A 20649-nucleotide genomic window follows, 5' to 3' on the forward strand; every position below is an offset into this window, starting at 1 on the left:
GGTAGGTTTATAGAGTTTATACACGTGAGCAGCGGTGTAGTCTGACGTGGTCTGAAACCAAAGGAGTGTTTCTTTATTATTTCTTTTTGAATTTGTTTTTCTTAGTAGTTTGGACGCACCAGATTTCTTTGTCATCGTGTTGGGTGACTTAAGGCTGGTAGAGAGGATGTGATATCAAAGGCTTATCAATGGTGGGACAGTTTATGTAGAACAACTACTGGTCAGCCGATCAGAATCAGTATCACACTGCCTGCAGTGTCTTCGTCTTAGTCGCAGGATGGGCATGCGTGTTTGAATGGTTGTTGATGGTCTGCTGGTTTTAGGGTAGATATTCGAAGTATAGCCACTGTAACGGCATGGAAAAGCTGATATTTTGCTTTTGTTTATTTAGGCAGAATTGTTTATCAATGGATAAGAGATCGGAGTTAACAATGATGTGGCGGCTATCGTCTTTTCTTTTATTTTAATGGGCTCGCTTGTGACGGTCTTGCTTTGTTTGAATGGACTTGTAAAATCTGCAATTAATATACGAAAGTTTACAGCTTGATAGCCCAGTCAAAGCAGTGTCATGTTTGATTGAAGTTCATGTAGGTTTTGTTTGTTGTTTATACGTATTTTATTTTTAGCCTATGGGTAATCACGCTTTATCTCTGGTTTGATGCAGAGTGGCGGATCTAGGGCATCAGATCCAGTCCGAGTTAGATTTATAACCAAGTTTGGGAATCACGAATGCGGTTGGTAGTTGGTTCTAGGGGAGTAATCATTTGTGGTTCATGGCTACATATATGACGAGTATGATTAATCGTGGATGAGTGATTTTCATCTAAGCGGATAATGTAATAAATTTACTGTTCGTGCTATTTGTATTTATGTTTCCGTTTATAGCTTTTTTATATAGATTTTATTGATTTTTTGTTAATCATGGAGAGTTGGTCTTGCGAACAAATTTCTCATCCCAAGTAATTAACCAATATATAGAAGCAGAAACCATAATGTACACTATTTACGGAAGTTAATGACAGCATGGATTAGTTTCGTAAAATGGACCCTCCTTAACTTCTTAACATATGGAATTCTCTGGATATTTTAGTATACATGTTTAGTAATTTGAAATTTTTCTTATGATGTCTAGTTGGTCCTACTGGTGCCAATCAGACAATCAATATGTCTGCCAACATGGACATATTGAAAATCTTGGTATCGCTATTTCTTCTCCTGAATGATCATATTCGTCATGGGTTTTTTCACTGAAAGACCTTTTATGGTGTCTTGTTAGTCGTAAATGAAAATGGGGTCTATCCGACCTCTAATATGACTGTTATAGTGACAATCTTGAATATATTCTTATCCATACGTCTGGATGGCTGGTCATATCGACATTGAGCTTTCACGAAGACTTCATAAGATGTATAGGTGATACTAAATAGAAATGGTGCCAATTCCTTCTTCTAGATGGCTGGTCATATCGACATTGAGCTTTCACGAATACTTCATAAGACGTATAGGTGTTACAAAATAGAAATGCTGCCAATCCCTTCTTCTAGATGGCTGGTCATTTCGACATTTTGCTTTCACGGAAGACTTCATAAGATGTATAGGTGATACTAAATAGAAATGGTGCCAGTCTGATATCGAATATGGCCGTCATGACATCCTTCTTGAATATTTGTGTAATCGTTGTTATTTCAAAATGGAAAGTTATATCGCCATGGGGCTTCCACCAAAATAGTTCGTATATACACTGGTAGTCCTAAATGAAAATATCATCAAGTCGAACTCCAGCATGTCCGCCACTTAACTGAATTTGAAAATCTTGTCATCCTGAAGAATATCCAGAATGGTTGCAACACTCCGCAGTTAAAAGGACGAAGTGGTCATATCTTGAAATTCTTCTCAGCAGTCGAGCATCAGTCCCATTAGGGGACGTTTGTCTAATCTTGGTAAGTGCTTGAAAACTCTCGCCACCTAACAGTGATAGCATTATTTTCTAATCACATGATTTATGTACATTACTCAATCTTTGGAAACGGACAACAATAGCCAAATAATAAAGTGCGATGATATTATACAAGAGGGAACTACGTTTCTTTGAACTTTTTGGTATTCAGCGCATTTGATTCGTAGTCAAAAATGTCACATGGCCTTCAGTTATCCTTTCTCTTACACACAACTTCATTGTGTTCTTTTCAGGTTCATAACGTAGTTTTGGGAATCTTATCTTTAGAAAAAAAGAAAAAGAAAGAAGAATAAAAAAATAATAGTTTATTTTAAAGCCGACTCTACAAGAAAAGTTTAGAAAGTATGTCGAGTATCCGTCTAAATTTTTTTCTCATTTTTTACCATTAAAATTTAAATTTGCTAGTATCATTAATTTGGGATTTGGTTGGATGAGTTTCGTAAAAATATTGCTTTTTGTTCATTGTTCTCCTTATACTAAAATTCATTTTCTCCTAAAAGTTGAGCAAAGTCACAATTCAGTTTTAAACTATGTCGATTGTTATTTCTGAAAGTAAACCAAGGACACATGAGAAAATGAAAGCTACTTCATACGGTTTGTGAGTTGCCTTTATACCTCAGCAAATTGCTGCTGTTCAGTGCTAAAGACGTCAGTATAATAAGCTGATAAAATAATACATTGAAAATCTACCCTTGATGTTAAATGGCTAATTACATCAAATCATGAAGTTCAATATGGGCTATCTTTCAGAAACAACAATCGACAGAGTTTAAAATTTAATTATGGCTTTGTTCTGCATTCATCTCAGCGAATATTTCTCACGTCATGAGAATCATTTATGGAACCAATTTGTCTGCACACAGCAATCACCATAATTACTAGTTACAGGAAACTTAATTGTGCACTAAGTCTGCAAATAGCCGTATCAGTGTTGGCGGCGAAATCGGTTCGATTCTACGCTGTGCTTGAAGTGTAAAGATTATGACGCATGCGTATCTTGTTTGAAGCGTTAAATCTGGGTTGTTTAGACATTTACAGTTTATGTTTAGATCAGCTAAAAAAATCCTCATATACCTGACATTAACTACTGTGAAGGTTTATTGACCTGAGGACAGCTATTAATTAAAGTTACAAATGAAAACATAAATGATGTCATCTTGACCATTGGGTTGGTGTTTGTTCAGCACGTGAACGGTATCATAAATGATGGATATGACGGTGCCCATTAGTCACAAATTCGATTTGATAAATAATTATAACTTGGTTCGCTGACCTAGTGCAGACGAATCGAGAGGCAAAAAACCGAATGACCCAGACGTACATACACGAATACATAGATACTCCTACTTGCCTATCGGTACTTACCACCCAAACACCGATGCACGGCCGACAAGAGGGGTGGGGGGTGGGGGTGTCACCGGCGATATATCCCTGGGGCCTGGGCCCGTAAGGGCCGAACAACAATTTTTAATTTTATAAAAGATATTTTTTTGTGTGTGTGTGAACAAGAACTAGGAGAGACCCGGATGTTTCTTACTTCAGGGCCCGCGATAGTTCTCTGCAGCCCAGCACCAGTGTAATGACATACACATGGACAAGACAAATCAACATACATATCAAGAGATAGACCAACAAATTGACCGACTGACCAAAGGATGGATAGATAATAAATAGAATTTTATTTTTATTTTTAGGAAGTAAGTGGGAGAAAAGAGACTTGACTTACAGAATATCACGCTACACACGGCAGCTTCTTCGGGATAAGGTTCAGGAGGAGATACAGAAAGCCTTTGACGTAAATTAAAATAGAAATTATTGTATTTTCAAATATTATTATTATTATTATTATTATTATTATTATTCATAATATTAGTTGTAGTAGTAGTGGTATTAGTTGTAGTAATAGTAATAATCATAGTAGTACAGTATTATTATTATTATTATTATTATTATTATTATTATTAATTATTAGTAATCATAGTAGTAGTAATCACATTATTATTATTAGTAGTAGTAATAGTACTACTACTACTACTACGTTTACCAGAAGTGCTCTAGTGTGCCCAGATGCTGTGGAATACTACACCACAATACCAAAGTGCTTCACTGTACCCAGATGCTGTGGAGTACTACACCACAATACCAAAGTGCTTCACTGTGCCCAGATGCTGTGGAGTACTACACCACGATACCAGAAGTGCCCCAGCATGCATACATGTGGGGTTTGTCTTCATCTTTACTCATATTGACCACCTTGAGTACTGACAATTAAAGAACTCTAGTGTATGAATAAATATTGCAGGCAAGCTTTGCTGTCTTTTGATAGCTTTATTTCTTGTTTCCATCACTACACCATTATGTCACTATTCTTCTGGTAAATATAAGCTTATTCTTTGTCTCCTTTTGTTGCAGATTTGGAGTAAAGTAGCTCCAATAAATTTCAGACGACATGATTCTGGCAACGTTGATATAGATGTGAGATTCATGTCTGGTCCCCATGGAGACAATAACCCATTTGATGGCCAAGGTCAGACTCTGGCTCATGCATACTTTCCACAGTATGGCGGTGATGCTCATTTTGATGATGATGAGAGATGGACAGTAAATTCAACGCAAGGTAAAACATTTTAGAAGAATACTAATAAAATGAAACACAGATATTCAGAAAAGTTTCCACATAACATTTTATGCAATATGCAGTAAGACTTGCTTGTTTCCATTGATTGACATATTTGGTATTAAAATTAATAATGATTATGATGGGAAAGAAAACAGGCTAATAATCCAGGTTGCGTATTTTGCTTTTTAACATCTTTATTTCCTTATGAATACATTCCTTGTTTTTTAAATATATATTAACTGTTGATGCCCATATATATATATATATATATATATATATATATATATATATATATATATATATATATATATATATATATATAATTGTGTGTGTGTGTGTGTGTAGCTATTAAGGACTTTCTCACAAAAAGCATTAATTTATTTGCTATCTAACCCCAACAAGGTCATTAAAAATATTAAGATTGTCGTTATTCTTTAAGAGAAAACAAAAACAAACTAAAAAACAAAAAGCAATTCAGTATATGCCCTTAACATGCAGCATGTATAAATGGCAAACAATCCTGCTTAGAGCTCATGTAGAGCTGTCCTTTGAGCAGTTTATACAGCTAATTATCATAGAGCAGTTTATACACTAATTATCATAGAGCAGTTTATACAGATAATTATCGTAGAGCAGTTTATACAGCTAATTATCATAGAGCAGTTTATACAGCTAATTATCATAGAACAGTTTTTAAAGCTAATTATCATAGAGCAGTTTATACAGCTAATTATCATAGAGAAGTTTATACAGCTAATTATCATAGAGCAGTTTCTACAGCTAATTATCATAGAGCAGTTTATACAGCTAATTATCATAAAGCAGTTTATACAGCTAATTATCATAAAGCAGTTTATACAGCTAAATATCACAGAGCAGTTTATACAGCTAATTATCATAGAGCAGTTTATACAGCTAATTATCATAGAGCAGTTTATACAGCTAATTATCATAGAGCAGTTAATACAGCTAATTATCATAGAACAGTTTTTAAAGCTAATTATCAGAGGCAATCAAAAGACTAGAAAGCTGAGTATATATGTCCATCAATTCATGTATTACTTATTTGGCTGACAATAGTTAAGGTGAGGAGTTAAATCCTTCAAGACTGCTGTGGGGAAGCCCATGGTGCTAATTTGCATAGGTAAAGTTTACCAAGTGGAATAACCCAGTTCATTTAAGTCATAGGTAAATCAGTGAGATGCTGGATTCATACTGAATAAATGTTATTTGCACATCATTTCCTTGAATGAGACTGTTTAAATTATTGTATTAGAGACCGATGGCAAACTTGTGAATAGCACAAAGTTTCTTTTTAGTGGGATATTACTACATATATAAAATGCAGTGCATGATTATTTCAGTGGTCAGAATGGTGTTCAAGTGCAAGTCATTTTTGAAGGTGATTCACAGTAAGCTATCAGTATATATAAATGTCAGAACTACTGGTTGATGGAGATATACTTTCTGAACCTAATCAGCAGGGAAGTGGAGTGGAGGAAATTTGACTTTTTTGTAGATACTACAAATAACATGTCAACACAAGTAATTCTGGTGTGTATGGATCCACCAAATTAGGAGCACCAACTATATATAACACATTCAACAAGCTGAATTGAACATTTAGATTGGTTCTCTTTATTATCGTAGCCTTATCAAAATACTAGCTATTAATTGTGGTGCCCTGGGTGGCAGAGTGGATATTATTACCAGTTTTTTTCCCAGGTTCTTGCTCCCCCAGTTATACTGGCCACCATGCATCACATATTGAAAAATGGTATTGAACTCGTTACAACAACAACAACTTTTAATTTACCCAATTTATTGACCCATGCTTTTCAGGATGACTTTAGCCATGAAATAGATTGATTGAAAGACAATAAAAAGCACACACTTGTGTTTGTATAATTGATTCTTATTGATATAGCATTAACAGAGGTGTTTATTACCGTTGTATTTATTGCCTGTAAAAAAACCCATTAAACTTGAAAATATGTCCCCTCTTCCCCCAATGGAATGTTCAGTCCCATATGTGATGTATATTCAGAGACAAGCATATCTCATGGTCCAAATACATTAGATGTAGGTAATGTTACAGTTGTCATCATTAAATCAGTTCTGATCAGGATTCACTCAGAGAATCCAGCATGGAAGATTAAACAACAGTACCATCCAGTCTCTAGTCAGTACAAAGATGACTTTATTTATATAGACACACACACACAAACACACACTGGATTTTAAAGACAGAAATTTGGTGTATGTTTTCATTTTAATGTCAGTGATTGTGATTATGTGAGTATTTGCACACATGTGTTTGGTGATGATATTTGACAGTAGCAGGTCTAACAACAATAGTGTCCTTTTTAAATGTATTAAATGCTTTGAATTACCCAGACACTGTATTCAGCTTTGAATTACCCAGACACTGTATTCAGCTTTGAATCACCCAGACACTGTATTCAGCTTTGAATTACCCAGACACTGTATTCAGCTTTGAATTACCAATCATTTTCTAAATGATTATATGAAAAGACAGCTTGTTCTCAGTTCAATGATGTCACATTTTTTGGTCATGTGTACTGACCCGCCTCAGAACATCAGAACACACTTTTGAGTATCAAACTCCAGCATGTCTGGGAGTATGGTAGGTATAATCTGGCAACATGTATTCCAGACAAACTATTATTTTTCTGGTCACATAGCCACAAACAGTGTCATTATTTTTCTGGTCACATAGCCACAAACAGTGTCATTGCTGGTAAATCCATCTTTTTATTTGTTTGACAAAGTTAATCATTTTGAAAACAGCAGATTACCACATAAATAATTGTTTTCTTCTTTCATTCTCTTCTCAGGTGTAAACCTTTTCCAAGTGGCAGCTCATGAATTTGGACATTCCCTTGGACTTGCTCATTCCGATTCCCGTGATGCCCTTATGGCCCCGTTTTATAGGGGCTATGAGAAGGGAATACAGTTAGGTGATGATGATATATATGCAATTCAAGAATTATATGGTAGGTTTCATTGCTACTTGCAATCTTTACTACTTGATACAGTTTGGAAATAGTATGCTTTGTTTTTCAAAAGATACACAAATTTTATTAAGAATGAATGAACTTAAGAGAGATGAATGAATGAAAGAATGAATGAATTGAAACAGTTATTTATTTAGAAAATTCCAAATGTTAAGATATTTTTATAGTCCTATCCAGATGTTTCATGGACACGGACTTGTATGCCTTTGTGAAATGACAGTTGAATGTTTTTTTGTAAGATAAGGACTTGAATAACTTTGTAAGACGAAGACTTTGTTACCCTTGTAAGATGAGGACTTGAATACCTTTGTAAGGTGAGGACTTGAATACCTTTGCAAGATGAGGACTTGAATACCATTGCAAGATGAAGACTTTGTTACCTTTCTAAGATGAAAACTTGAACACCTTATTAAGATGAGGACTTGAATACCTTTGTAAGATGAGGACTTGAATACTTTTGTAAGATGAGGACTTGAATACCTTTGTAAGATGAGGACCTGAAGACCTTTGTAAGATGAGGACTTGAATACTTTTGTAAGATGAGGACTTGAATATACCTATGTAAGATGAGGACTTGAATACCTTTGTAAGTTGAGGACTTGAATACTTTTGTAAGATGAGGACTTGAATACCTTTGTAACATGAGGGCTTGAATATCTTTGTAAGATGAAGACTTTGTTACCTTTTTAAGATGAGGATTTGAATACCTTTGTTAGATGAGGACCTAAATACTTTTGTAAGATGAGGACTTGAATACTTTTGTTATATGCAGACTTTGTTACCATTGTAAGATGAAAACTTGAATACCTTTCTTAGATGAGGACTTGAATTCCTTTGTAAGATGTCTTTAATACCTTTGTAAGATGAGGACTTGAATTCCTTTGTAAGGTAAGGACTTGAATACCACTGTAAGATGAATTACATAAATACTTTTGTAAGCTGAGGACTTGAATACCTCTGTAAGCTGAGGACTTGAATACCTCTGTAAGCTGAGGACTTGAATACCTCTGTAAGATGATGCAGACCCAGAGTTGTATGTATGTTTGTTAGGGGCATGGTGCAATAAGCCATATTTAAAATGTATTATGAAAAATTATGTATTCTTCCCTTGCCTCCCCTTTTCCTAATAAGGATGACATTGGATGGATGGTTTTGTAAGGGTTTGACACCATTTTTCAGCACATGATAGCCTATACATTGTGGCCAGTATTTTTGGTGGAGGAAGAATCTTTGAAAAAACCCCAAAGAGAACCAGTGACCCACGGGAAACTTTTGGCAAGCTTTCTTGCATAACCATGTTGTCAGAGCCTGAGACTTGAACCTGTGCAGAGGGAAGTGAGATGTCAGACTAGTGTTTTATAAAGATGAGCACCTATGACCTGTTAGTTACCCATACTGCTAATGATGATAGTCAAGTTTTTATCATCATGAGTGTTGATGGTGTCATTATTATTATTATTATTATTATTGTTATTATTATTATTATTGTTATTATTATTATTATTATTATTATTATTATTATTATTGTTATTATTATTATTATTATTATTATTATTATTATTATTATTAAGGTAAGAAGACAGATGCAGACATTCCAAACATTCCGGATTTTGACAGAGACAAAGTTGACCCTGCCACAACCCGGAAACCAATTGTCCACATACCCACAATATGTAGAGATTCTAAAATTGATGCAATCACCCGGACTGATAATGGCCTAACTTACATTTTTGCAGGTACATATATAGATAGGTAGGTAAGTAGTTACGTAAGTAGATAAATAGTATAGTATGTAAATATATAAGTAGTTAAGCAGGTACATAAATAGATATATATTATGGTTCATAAATAGATTGATAGTTAAGTACGTACATAGGTAAATAGTATGGTACGTAAATAGGTAGATAGGTAGCTAAGTAGGTAATAAGTAGATAAATAGTATGATGCATAAATAGGCAGATAGTTTAGTAGGTACATAGGTAGATAAATAGTATGGTACATGGGTAGATAGGTAAGTAGATACATAAGTAGATAAATGATATGATACACAGATATGTAGATAGGTTGGTACATAGGCAGATAAATAGTATGGTACATAAATAAGTAGATAGGTATGTTGGCATATAGGAAGATAAATAGTATGGTACATAATTAGGTAGAGAGGTAGAAAAGTAGATACATAGGTAGATAAATAGTATGGTACATAGTAGATAGGTAGGTAAGTAGATACATGTACATAGGTAGATAAATAGGAAGATACATAGTTATGTAGGTAGATGTATAGATAGATAAATGGGTGGAGAGATTTTGTAATATTTATATTAATGAGATGCTAAGAAAATAAGCATTGCTTCTGCAAGGTTGTTTTCCATATTTTTTGTCGTCTACTTCATTGGTGTTGAACAGTGAAATAGGCAACATTTATGTGCAATATCTCATGGTAGCTCTTGTTTTGAAAATCTTATTTTTGTATCAGAAAATTGATGGTTGTGAATTAAATTTCATAGTTTGATGACTGAATATAATAAATAAATAAATTGTTGGCAGAAGTCGGTTTGTACAGTAATGGAAATTTCATGCTAGTTGTCATATATTCATGCAAAGCAGTCTTTTAGCATGTCTTATCTACCATACAAACTCACTTATAAGTTGAGTCCAACTGCAAACTGCACAAATCCAGATATGTTATCTCATAATGTGCCAGCAGATCTGGGTCTGTGCAGTTTGTTAGTAGTAATCAGTAGGACAAATAAATAGACACTGATGTACAGGCGCATTATGCTATGGCAGTTTGACGTGACCTATAAGCAAGTACTTACAGTAATTGTAGATGTAATTCACCTGTTTTCAGGTCAGTATTATTATCGGCTAAATGAAAATGGAATTGATCCAGGGTATCCCCGGGAAATTGCATGGGACTGGGAGAAGGTAGTAGGACCCATTGATGCTGCTTTAACATGGCCAAATGGATGGACCTTTATCTTCAAGGTGTGCATGTGACCATTATGCAAGATTTTTGCAACAGTGCATGTTACACTTTTTTTCTCTCAAAGCGCCAACAGAATTGAGAGTTCACATAACATTCACTTTTAATTAAAGGAGGTGGGCATTTTCAAGTTAAAATAGTCTTTTTAGAGTTAAATTTGGCTTTTCAAAACATATATAGAATCAGGCATTTTTAAACAGAATTGGGCTTTTTTTAAAGTGGAATTATGTTAAGTATAATTAGATATTCAAGGCCTTTTCAAGAAAAAATATTAGTTTTAAAGCAGAAATGCATTTTAAAGTAGAATTAGTCATTTTAAAGTAGAGTCGGACATATTTTAAACAAAATTAGTCATTTTTTAGTGAAAAATATCTTCAGGTAAAGAAGTTTGGTCTTCTTAAAACCAGCTAATTTTTTTAAAACTTTGAATCATTGTTTAATTACAAAATATCATCTATTAAAGAAATGCTTTGGTGTTCTTTTGGTAAGGATACAAGGATTTATTTCCATTCTTTGACAGTGTTTTTTCTTTTGGTAAGGATACATTGATTTATTCCCATTCTTTGACAGTGTTTTTTTCTCTTCTATTTTCTTTTTGTAAGGATATTTTGATTTATTTCCATTCTTTGACAGTGTTTTTTCTTGTGGTAAGGATAAATTGATTTATTTCGATTCTTTGACAGTGTCTTTTTTCTATTTTCTTTTGTAAGGATAACTTATTTCCATTCTTTGACAATGTTGTTTATTCTATTTTCTTTTTGTAAGTTTAAATTGATTTGTTTCCATTCTTTGAAAATGTAGTTTTTTCTATTTTCTTTTTGTAAGCTTAAATTGATTTATTTCTGTTCTTTGACAATCTTTATTTTTCTTTTTGTTACTATATTTATTTACGTTCTTTGACATTGTTTGGTTTTTGTAAGGATAAAAGGATTTATTTCCATTCTTTGATAATGTTGTTTTCTTTTTGTAAGGATAAATGGATTTATTTCTGTTCTTTGACCATAGATGGATTTTATTTCTATTCTTTGACAATGTTTTTTTGTTGTTGTAAAGATAAATGGATTTATCTCCATTTTTTGAGAGTTTTATTTTTCTTGTAAGGACATTTTGTTTGTTTTTTTCTTTTGAAGATGAATTTCAGAATTAGGCACGTTCAAATAGAATTATACATTTTTGGATGCCAAACACCTTTTTCAGAGAATGCTGGTCTTCTTAGAACTTAGCAAATTTTAGCTTTAAATTGAAAAATTTAAACTTTTGTTGATGCAATTTGTTTATTGTCTGCCCCAAAGAATTATTTTTATTAAACCTCTAGTTTAATTAGAAAAATTCTTCATTAAAGAAGTACTTCAATATTTGTTTTGGAAATGTTTCATAATATGTTGTTACAGATTTACATTTTGATATACATGTTTTAGGGTTCTGTTTATTGGAAATATAAGTGACTAAAATAAATCTTATGTTTAAGGGGTCTGTTTATTGGAAATTTAATAATAATTGACTAATTTACATCTTTGTGTTTAAGGGGTCGGTTTATTGGAAATTTAATAATAATTGACTAATTTACATCTTTGTGTTTAAGGGGTCTGTTTATTGGAAATTTAATAATAATTGACTAATTTACATCTTTGTGTTTAAGGGGTCTGTTTATTGGAAATTTAATAATAATTGACTAATTTACATCTTTGTGTTTAAGGGTTTTGTTTATTGGAAATTTAATAATAATTGACTAATTTACATCTTTGTGTTTAAGGGGTCTGTTTATTGGAAATTTAATAATAATTGACTAATTTACATCTTTGTGTTTAAGGGGTCTGTTTATTGGAAATTTCATAATAATTGACTAATTTACATCTTTGTGTTTAAGGGTTCTTTTTATTGGAAATTTAATAATAATTGACTAATTTACATCTTTGTGTTTAAGGGGTCTGTTTATTGGAAATTTAATAATAATTGACTAATTTACATCTTTGTGTTTAAGGGGTCTGTTTATTGGAAATTTCATAATAATTGACTAATTTACATCTTTGTGTTTAAGGGTTCTTTTTATTGGAAATTTAATAATAATTGACTAATTTACATCTCTGTGTTTAAGGGGTCTGTTTATTGGAATTTTCATAATAATTGACTAATTTACATCTTTGTGTTTAAGGGGTCTGTTTATTGGAAATTTCATAATAATTGACTAATTTACTCTTTGTGTTTAAGGGTTCTTTTTATTGGAATTTTCATAATAATTGACTAATTTACATCTTTGTGTTTAAGGGTTTTGTTTATTGGAAATTTAATAATAATTGACTAATTTACATCTTTGTGTTTAAGGGTTCTTTTTATTGGAATTTTCATAATAATTGACTAATTTACATCTTTGTGTTTAAGGGTTCTTTTTTTTGGAATTTTCATAATAATTGACTAATTTACATCTTTGTGTTTAAGGGGTCTGTTTATTGGAAATTTAATAATAATTGACTAATTTACATCTTTGTGTTTAAGGGTTTTGTTTATTGGAATTTTCATAATAATTGACTAATTTACATCTTTGTGTTTAAGGGTTCTTTTTATTGGAAATTTAATAATAATTGACTAATTAACATCTTTGTGTTTAAGGGGTCTGTTTATTGGAATTTTCATAATAATTGACTAATTTACATCTTTGTGTTTAAGGGGTCTGTTTATTGGAAATTTAATAATAATTGACTAATTTACATCTTTGTGTTTAAGGGGTCTGTTTATTGGAATTTTCATAATAATTGACTAATTTACATCTTTGTGTTTAAGGGGTCTGTTTATTGGAAATTTAATAATAATTGACTAATTTACATCTTTGTGTTTAAGGGGTCTGTTTATTGGAAATTTCATAATATGCGGCTAATTTATGGACCGAAGAATATCAGTGAAGGGTTCAATGGGATTCCTAACAATATTGATGCTGCTTTTGTCTGGAGTGGCAATGGAAAAACATACTTTATCAAGGGTAGGTAATTGTAAAACATACTTTATCAAGGGTAGGTAATGGAAAAACATACTTTATCAAGGGTAGGTAATGGAAAAACATACTTTATCAAGGGTAGGTAATGGAAAAACATACTTTATCAAGGGTAGGTAATGGAAAAACATACTTTATCAAGGGTAGGCAATGGAAAAACATACTTTATCAAGGGTAGGTAATGGAAAAACATACTTTATCAAGGGTAGGTGGTCAAATCCTGGATTGAGTGTGATCGCTAACATTACTGGCCTCCCCAGTTTTAAATTTTGAAAATTTTATTTTTGACCAGTTTCAATCAAGAGATGATCCCACTTAGTTTTTCACTGATTAGAAAGACTTTTAAAATGGAAAGCTGTTGAAGAAAACACAGGTAATATAAGAGAAGTATTCATACATTCTGTAAAGAAGAAAAAACTAAAGAAATATTGAAAGTTTTTCAAATCCATGTGAGTTTTGTAATTTTAATATTACTTTTGGTCATTTTATTATAATACTAAATTATTTTTTAGTCTCTACTAAGGTCATGCCCATTACATAATTTTATCATATTTAATCTCAGCCATAATTTTAATATTCCAGGTTGTTGTAGTGTCAGCTAAAGTTCCTGTCAATTTTTAAAATTTAGTGTGGCTTTTAGTATTGACTTTTTTAATACGTTTCTGGCTTTATGTTGTCTTCTTTGAATTCAATGACACTGTCCTAATTTTTTAAGACTTTTGGTCTTGGCTATAACAGCCTTCTTTGGCCATTAAGGATGTGTATTGGTCAATAAGGATATTTGTTGGTCAGTAAGGATGTGAATTGGTCAGTAAGGATGTTTGTTGGTCAGTATTGTAGGTATGTGTGAGTGGTTGTCAGTAGGTGTGAATGCTGGTCAGTAAGACTGTTAGTCAGTAGGTGTGGGTATTGGTCAGTATGTATGTGTGATGGTCAATCTCCAACATGCATGTGTGTGTAATTTGGATTTTTAATGAAGCTTTAACAATTTTTCTGTCATCTCACTTAAGTGTCTGCAGTGTGGCATTTTATAGTAATATCTAGCACTGGGCATGGTGCCACAGACATGTAGCATCATTTCTGACCCAATGATATTATCCTGACACCAGACTGACCAGTCCTAACACTAACCTCCGAATGCTGAGCGCCACGCGTGGCAGCTGCTAGTACCATTTTTATAAGTCTTTGGTATGACTTGGCCAGAGTTTGAACCTGTGACCATCCACTTCAGCCACCGGAACATTCCAACATTTTAAATGCCACTCATCCTCAGTGTCATCCAATGTTCACCTGATTTTAACAATAAATTCTACTTGTCCCCAAAGTGTCATCTTTTCCAAGTGGTGGCATAATAATACCTGCAGCATGATCTAAGATTCCATTTTATTCCTTGATTATTTTCTTTTTTTTTAGTCCAGAGTGACAGTTTTAAGTACTTACATGTGCTTTCCTTACCACAAGAAAAATTCTGTCCAGTTGTAAGGTCAGCTTAAGTAAGAACCTTATTGATTTCTTGTTTAGTAGTTCCAAGGTTAAGGTCACTTTTTCTAATGCCTGATGAAGCATATGCATTGTATATGCAGATGTTAACCAGTGAACAAAATGTAATGAATTCAGTACATATGTTTCCCTTAAACCCAGGTAAAATCCTATTGATATGGGAGTCAGTAGCTCCAGGGTCAAGGCTGCTGATGCTAAATATATATAATTGGCAATTTAATTACACTTCATAATTCCTGCTGTGACTACAGAATTGAGCAAAAAGAATTTATTACATTTGTTTCCCTTGTACCAGGAAAGCCCTAATGATTTAGGTGTAAGTAGCTTCAAGGTCAAGGCTACTCTCATTAAAGATCGCTCTGGCATTTGCATTTAATTTCTGGAGGATAATGACTTCCAGATTACAGAATTTTGTAAAATTTAGTACAATCTTTTCCTGTAGACCCAGAAAAGCACCAATGATTTAGTGGTAAATAGCTCAAAATGAAGGTCATTGTCAGGGAAACTAGTTTTGGCCCTTGCATTTCATTTCCAGATAATAACTCAAGACTTTGTACTTGGGTTTCCCTCTGTTCCAGAAGGAGCCCTAAAACCATCCCCCAAAAACCTTGAATCTGCATATGTGATAACAACATGTATCAAAATGCTCAGGTTAGAGTTTATGCCAATTGCTAATTTTAAGATTATGTACATTCATTTTCAGGTGATAAATATTGGCGTTACTATAGAAACCGGATAGATTTCGGCTACCCACGGGGTATGTCCATTTGGAGGGGTCTCCCAACTCCCATTGATGCAGCATTCCAGTGGAAAAATGGCAGAACTTATTTTTTTTCAGGAGATAAATATTATAGATACAATGACCAAATATTTAATGTAAGTACAAGTCTTTGGTTTAAAAAAAAAATTAATGTGCAAGGGAGGTTTCACTTTTGTTAAGTGAGTGCCAACTAGTAAACCATACAGTTGTAGATCTTAGAAAATATCAGAGTTGCATCACTTTTAACATGACTTGCTATATAGGGAACCAACCATTTAATTTTCAGGGGCTGCCTAAGATTTTCTCAAGAACAAGGATATTGTTTTGTTCTTTTACCTCAAGATAATTGTTTTCAACTAATATAATAAATATGCAATTCAGAGCCAGATCATTTGTTTCAAGTTAAATGGATTTTAATAAAAAATGCCAGGCCTCCCCAGCTCCACAATGAAATGGTTAGTCTCAAATCAGTGGTCTGTTTTCCTGTATGTTGTTGTGTTTTGGCTTCCTTTGTTGGAAAAATAAATCTGGAAAGTCACGATGCACAAGTCGTCATATTTGATGGTAGATTTATGAAAGACAAGAAAGTTGACCTTGAAGATTCAATAAGAAAAACTTTTTATATTTTGAAAACAGGATCAAATTCCATGAGTGAGTAACATTTTTGGTTTGATTTAGATTTCTTCATCCAATGATTTAAAAAATACCCCAAAGTACTTGGTCTGCAGGAGGTGGGGGGGAATGGATGGGGTGGCAGTGTCCAGTTTTTTTCATTATGATGAAGAATTTAAAAATTTAAATTTAGCTTTGAGGTCAGATGGTTTTGTCACACACTATGCATATATTCATTTTAGGTTGACACCAGTGGATATCCACGAGAAATAGGACCATGGTGGCTTGGTTGTCCAGATAAGAGTCAAATTTTCGAGTATGACAAGGAGCGAAGCCATGGTAACAAGGATGTGGATGTTTCATTTGGATCAATGACAGGTGAAGGAAGAAACACCGATACCCAGTGGATTAATGTACACGATATATCTGACACAGACACAGTTTCTACACATGATGCGTTTAATTGTGCAAGCTGTGATCAGTTTTTGTCAGCATTGTTTGTACTCGTCACAGTATTTATTCATTGTATAATGTCATGAAATTTTCATTGTATTCATTGTATAGTGTCATGAAATTTTCAATGTATTCATTGTATAGTGTCATGAAATTTTCATTGTATTCATTGTATAGTGTCATGAAATTTTCATCATATTTCCCAGGTATATTAATCTGGGTTGGAAATTCATTCTGCATTGGAATTTGGAAAGACAATAAAAATTCATTCGGAGAATGCAGAATACATGAATGTGGGACACAGCGTGATATTTATGCTTCAAATTATAATCAGAAAGCCAAAGTTCAGCATATGGATGTTTTGATACCAGGTCTTGTGTATCAATCTATTTCTTACATGAAATAATACTGTGTGGATTTTTATATGGTGTCATTCCGTATGTAGAGATATGGTGTCTGTGTGTGTTTGTGTCTGGGAGAGAGAATTTACTATGATAGTGGTGAAGTCAACAAAAACACACACGTTATGAAAACAGCGGATTTTTGGAAAACATTGTAGAGATACATGTAGCTGGCTGGAAAAAGATTAAATTCATAACAATAAAAATAAATATTGAAAGACCATAATGATCTGCCTGAAATATACTAAATAATTTTCCAAAAATGTACACAGTGCAAATTACTTGCTGCATTGACACTAACTTACAAATTTTATTTTCACCAACAAAGAATTTCTTGATGAGACCATATGTGATTTAAGGATAGCATCAGGTGGGTTTCTAGGAATGATCCAGAATTATGTTTCTGTAACATCATATTCAAACTTCATGGAGAATTCCGAATAGTGCAAGTTACTCATACCTGTTTGCATTTTGCTGCTGTGACCAGAACATTGGATCAGGTATAATTTGTTTTGTCAGTTGGGTTGGTAAAGCAGGTTATGATCAAAGGAAATGGATTTCAAACTAGAAATCAGTAGAACCAAAGTCACCAAAACATCCAAGTGGTGATCTGGGCCAGTGTTTCTAGCCACAAGCACTCTCATTTCCAGACTAGATTTAGTGACATGTTTGCAAAGACTGATTTACATCAAGGTCAACCTTATTTTCAGTTTTCTTGGCTAGGTCATTTGTCCTAATTTTTGTTATGTTTATAAAGGGTAAAGCAATGCAATGACAGTCCATAGTAGTTAGCTTGGTGACTTGGAAAAGTGTGATACTTTTTAGTTCATTTTGAAAATGCTTTGAACTGGAGAAATGAGAAGCATGGGTGAAAATTGTGATGAAATTTCCAAATGACAAATATGTGCAGGGAGTAAAATTTAATAGAAGTATTAAACAAAAATAAGTCTTACTAGAGAAAGAACAAAAATGTCACTGAGCAGGGATTTTTTGCAACATTTTATTTATATATAGGTTTTCTTTTTTTTAAATTCAGTTATCAAATTAAACCCATAAATGTGTTAATGTAACAAGGATTATGCACCATAGTGCCTGAAATTACCTGAAGGTAAAACTTAACCTAGGTGTGACAGACAGATAAGGTAAAACTTAACCTAGGTGTGATAGATAAGGTAAAACTTAACCTAGTTGTGATAGACAGATAAGGTAAAACTTAACCTAGGTGTGATAGATAAGGTAAAACTTAACCTAGGTGTGACAGACGGATAAGGTAAAACTTAACCTAGGTTTGATAGACAGATAAGGTAAAACTTAACCTAGGTGTGATAGATAAAGTAAAACTTAACCTAGGTGTGATAGACAGATAAGGTAAAACTTAACCTAGGTGTGATAGACAGATAAGGTAAAACTATATGCCCCTTTGCACGGACATGGTGGGGAGTAATACATTTCTAATATCTTGTACAATATCAGCCTGATGTACAAACGAAATTTCATGACTTGCAGATACATAATAGAACAGCCACTGCATTAAATGTTGACCTCTATCTGATTAAAACCAAGGATTTATTTACGGTAAGTACACTGGATGGACACAAGATATTTTGATTCACCCATCAGATTTTAATTTTCATAATTATGAAAATAAAACACCACATTCAGATCACCTCACAACCAGTGAAGACACTCCCTAAGTAGCTGTGCAATGATTTATCTGATTGGCTACCAAAAACAAAGTCAGACCTCTGTCTAGCAAACACGATCAAAGCACTGCAGCTAAAAAAAGAGACCGTCACTGCAAGGTTGAAAGAAGAGTGAGTGTGATGTAGAATAAATCTTCTAGGTTTTATCCGTTGTATGAACAAAATCCATCAGTGGGTTTAGGAAAATATAAGCAAATAAAAAAAAATCTTTCACTAAATTGCCAATGCAAGTTTTATGTCTGTGACCTTGACACCAAGACATAAGGGCAAGAGTACATGGTGCAGAATAAATTACATTAGCTTTGATATTATTCATGCCAAATACGACTGTAATCTCTCAGGGACTTTAGGAAGTATTAGAAAATGAAATAAAACAAACTTAAACCAAAACCCCAACACAAATTTTGTACAACTTGGAACAGATGAGTGAGCATGTTTTAAAAGCAGTGTCTTTTTTCACAATCATTTGTTACACTTACAGTGAGAACTTGTAAGGGTGCTTAGGAAATATAAGTAAATGAAAAACTTGAACTCAGACTGTAACTGATAATAAAGAGTTGTAGAAAAAGTGAAAGATCAAACGTAAAAAAGCCATTAAATCTTATTTGGAATGATCTTATATAAGGTATTCAGTACCTCAGGATGTGTATGTCAGAGTTGTTGACAATACTTGTGACATTATGCTTTGTTATATGTAGATAAAATATTTGGAACACAAGTTTCATAATCTTTTGTAAAATCTTGTAAAGTTGAAAAATGAATGTCAACAAATTTTAACATAGATATGCTATTATAAATATCTGAATTATGTACACCTAAATAGTCAATGTAGCTTACTGCTGATATAGGCATCACCTCGAGTTGAATACTGTGGTAGTAACCAAGTATAAAAAATCCTAATCAGATATTAAAAATTTGAGTAGTACTTGTTTAGTGTTTCATATTTTACTTCTTCAGGTTCAAATCATGTTTAAGTTCAGGCCATAAGACAATGGACAATGGCATTATTGCAGATATATGCTATCTCTATCTGTATGAGTCTTTTGATTTTTATCTCAAGACTTTATCACAAACTTTTTGAGCATAAAATAGCAGTAGATCAAATATCAGGAGTCTTAGAAATGGACAGCAATAGTCAAATAATAAAAAGGATTTCCAAAACAGAAAAATTAAAACCAAATCTAGAGCCATGTGAGGTCTGTGAATTTGTGCAATATGTGGTGTGAACAACACGAGTCTAGATTCTGAAGTTATTTATATTGATATTTATTATTATTATTATTACGTGTAATATATAGCACATGCAGTATCTTTTGACACTCCAGTCTGAGATCAAACTCAGTGTTCAAGATTAGGCCTGACCTTTCACTTTTGTGGAGGAGTCTTGTACCTGCCATTCATTGATCTAGTAATCCTCATTGTCATCCTGCTATTCATAATCTTAGTAATCCCTATTGTCATCCTGCTATTCATGGACCTAGTAATCCCCATTTTCATCCTGCTATTCATGGTCCTAGTAATCCCCATTGTCATCCTGCTATTCATGGTCCTAGTAATCCCCATTGTCATCCTGCTATTCATTGTCCTAGTAATCCCCATTGTCATCCAGCTATTCATTGTTCTAGTAATCTCC

General features: G+C 33.1%; 1 protein-coding gene across 5 annotated transcripts in view; it reads left to right on the forward strand.

Annotated features, from left to right (window-relative positions):
• Positions 1–19941, forward strand: part of LOC149770103 (matrix metalloproteinase-14-like) — a 35404-nt gene extending 15463 nt beyond the window's left edge. The window contains exons 2-10 of one of the 5 annotated variants that reach the window (XR_016418949.1): positions 3652–3752; positions 4370–4574; positions 7436–7594; positions 9187–9351; positions 10467–10603; positions 13437–13575; positions 15791–15963; positions 16702–18455; positions 18486–19941. Coding sequence is in view for 4 of the 5 variants with exons in the window: in XM_089949387.1 (XP_089805513.1) it covers positions 3652–3752; positions 4370–4574; positions 7436–7594; positions 9187–9351; positions 10467–10603; positions 13437–13575; positions 15791–15963; positions 16702–16998 (1376 nt within the window). In the remaining variant the exon portion in view is untranslated. Of the gene's footprint in view, positions 1–3651; positions 3753–4369; positions 4575–7435; positions 7595–9186; positions 9352–10466; positions 10604–13436; positions 13576–15000; positions 15081–15790; positions 15964–16701 lie in introns of those variants that run through there. The other 4 variants (XM_089949388.1, XM_089949389.1, XM_089949387.1 and 1 more) reach the window with 4 other exon arrangements.
• Positions 19942–20649: the final 708 nt, after the last annotated feature.

The sequence above is a fragment of the Sinohyriopsis cumingii genome, unplaced genomic scaffold, assembly GCF_028554795.1.
Source record: "Sinohyriopsis cumingii isolate HCF-2022 unplaced genomic scaffold, ASM2855479v2 utg002703l, whole genome shotgun sequence".
In the NCBI taxonomy this organism is placed as follows: Eukaryota; Metazoa; Mollusca; class Bivalvia; order Unionida; family Unionidae; genus Sinohyriopsis; species Sinohyriopsis cumingii.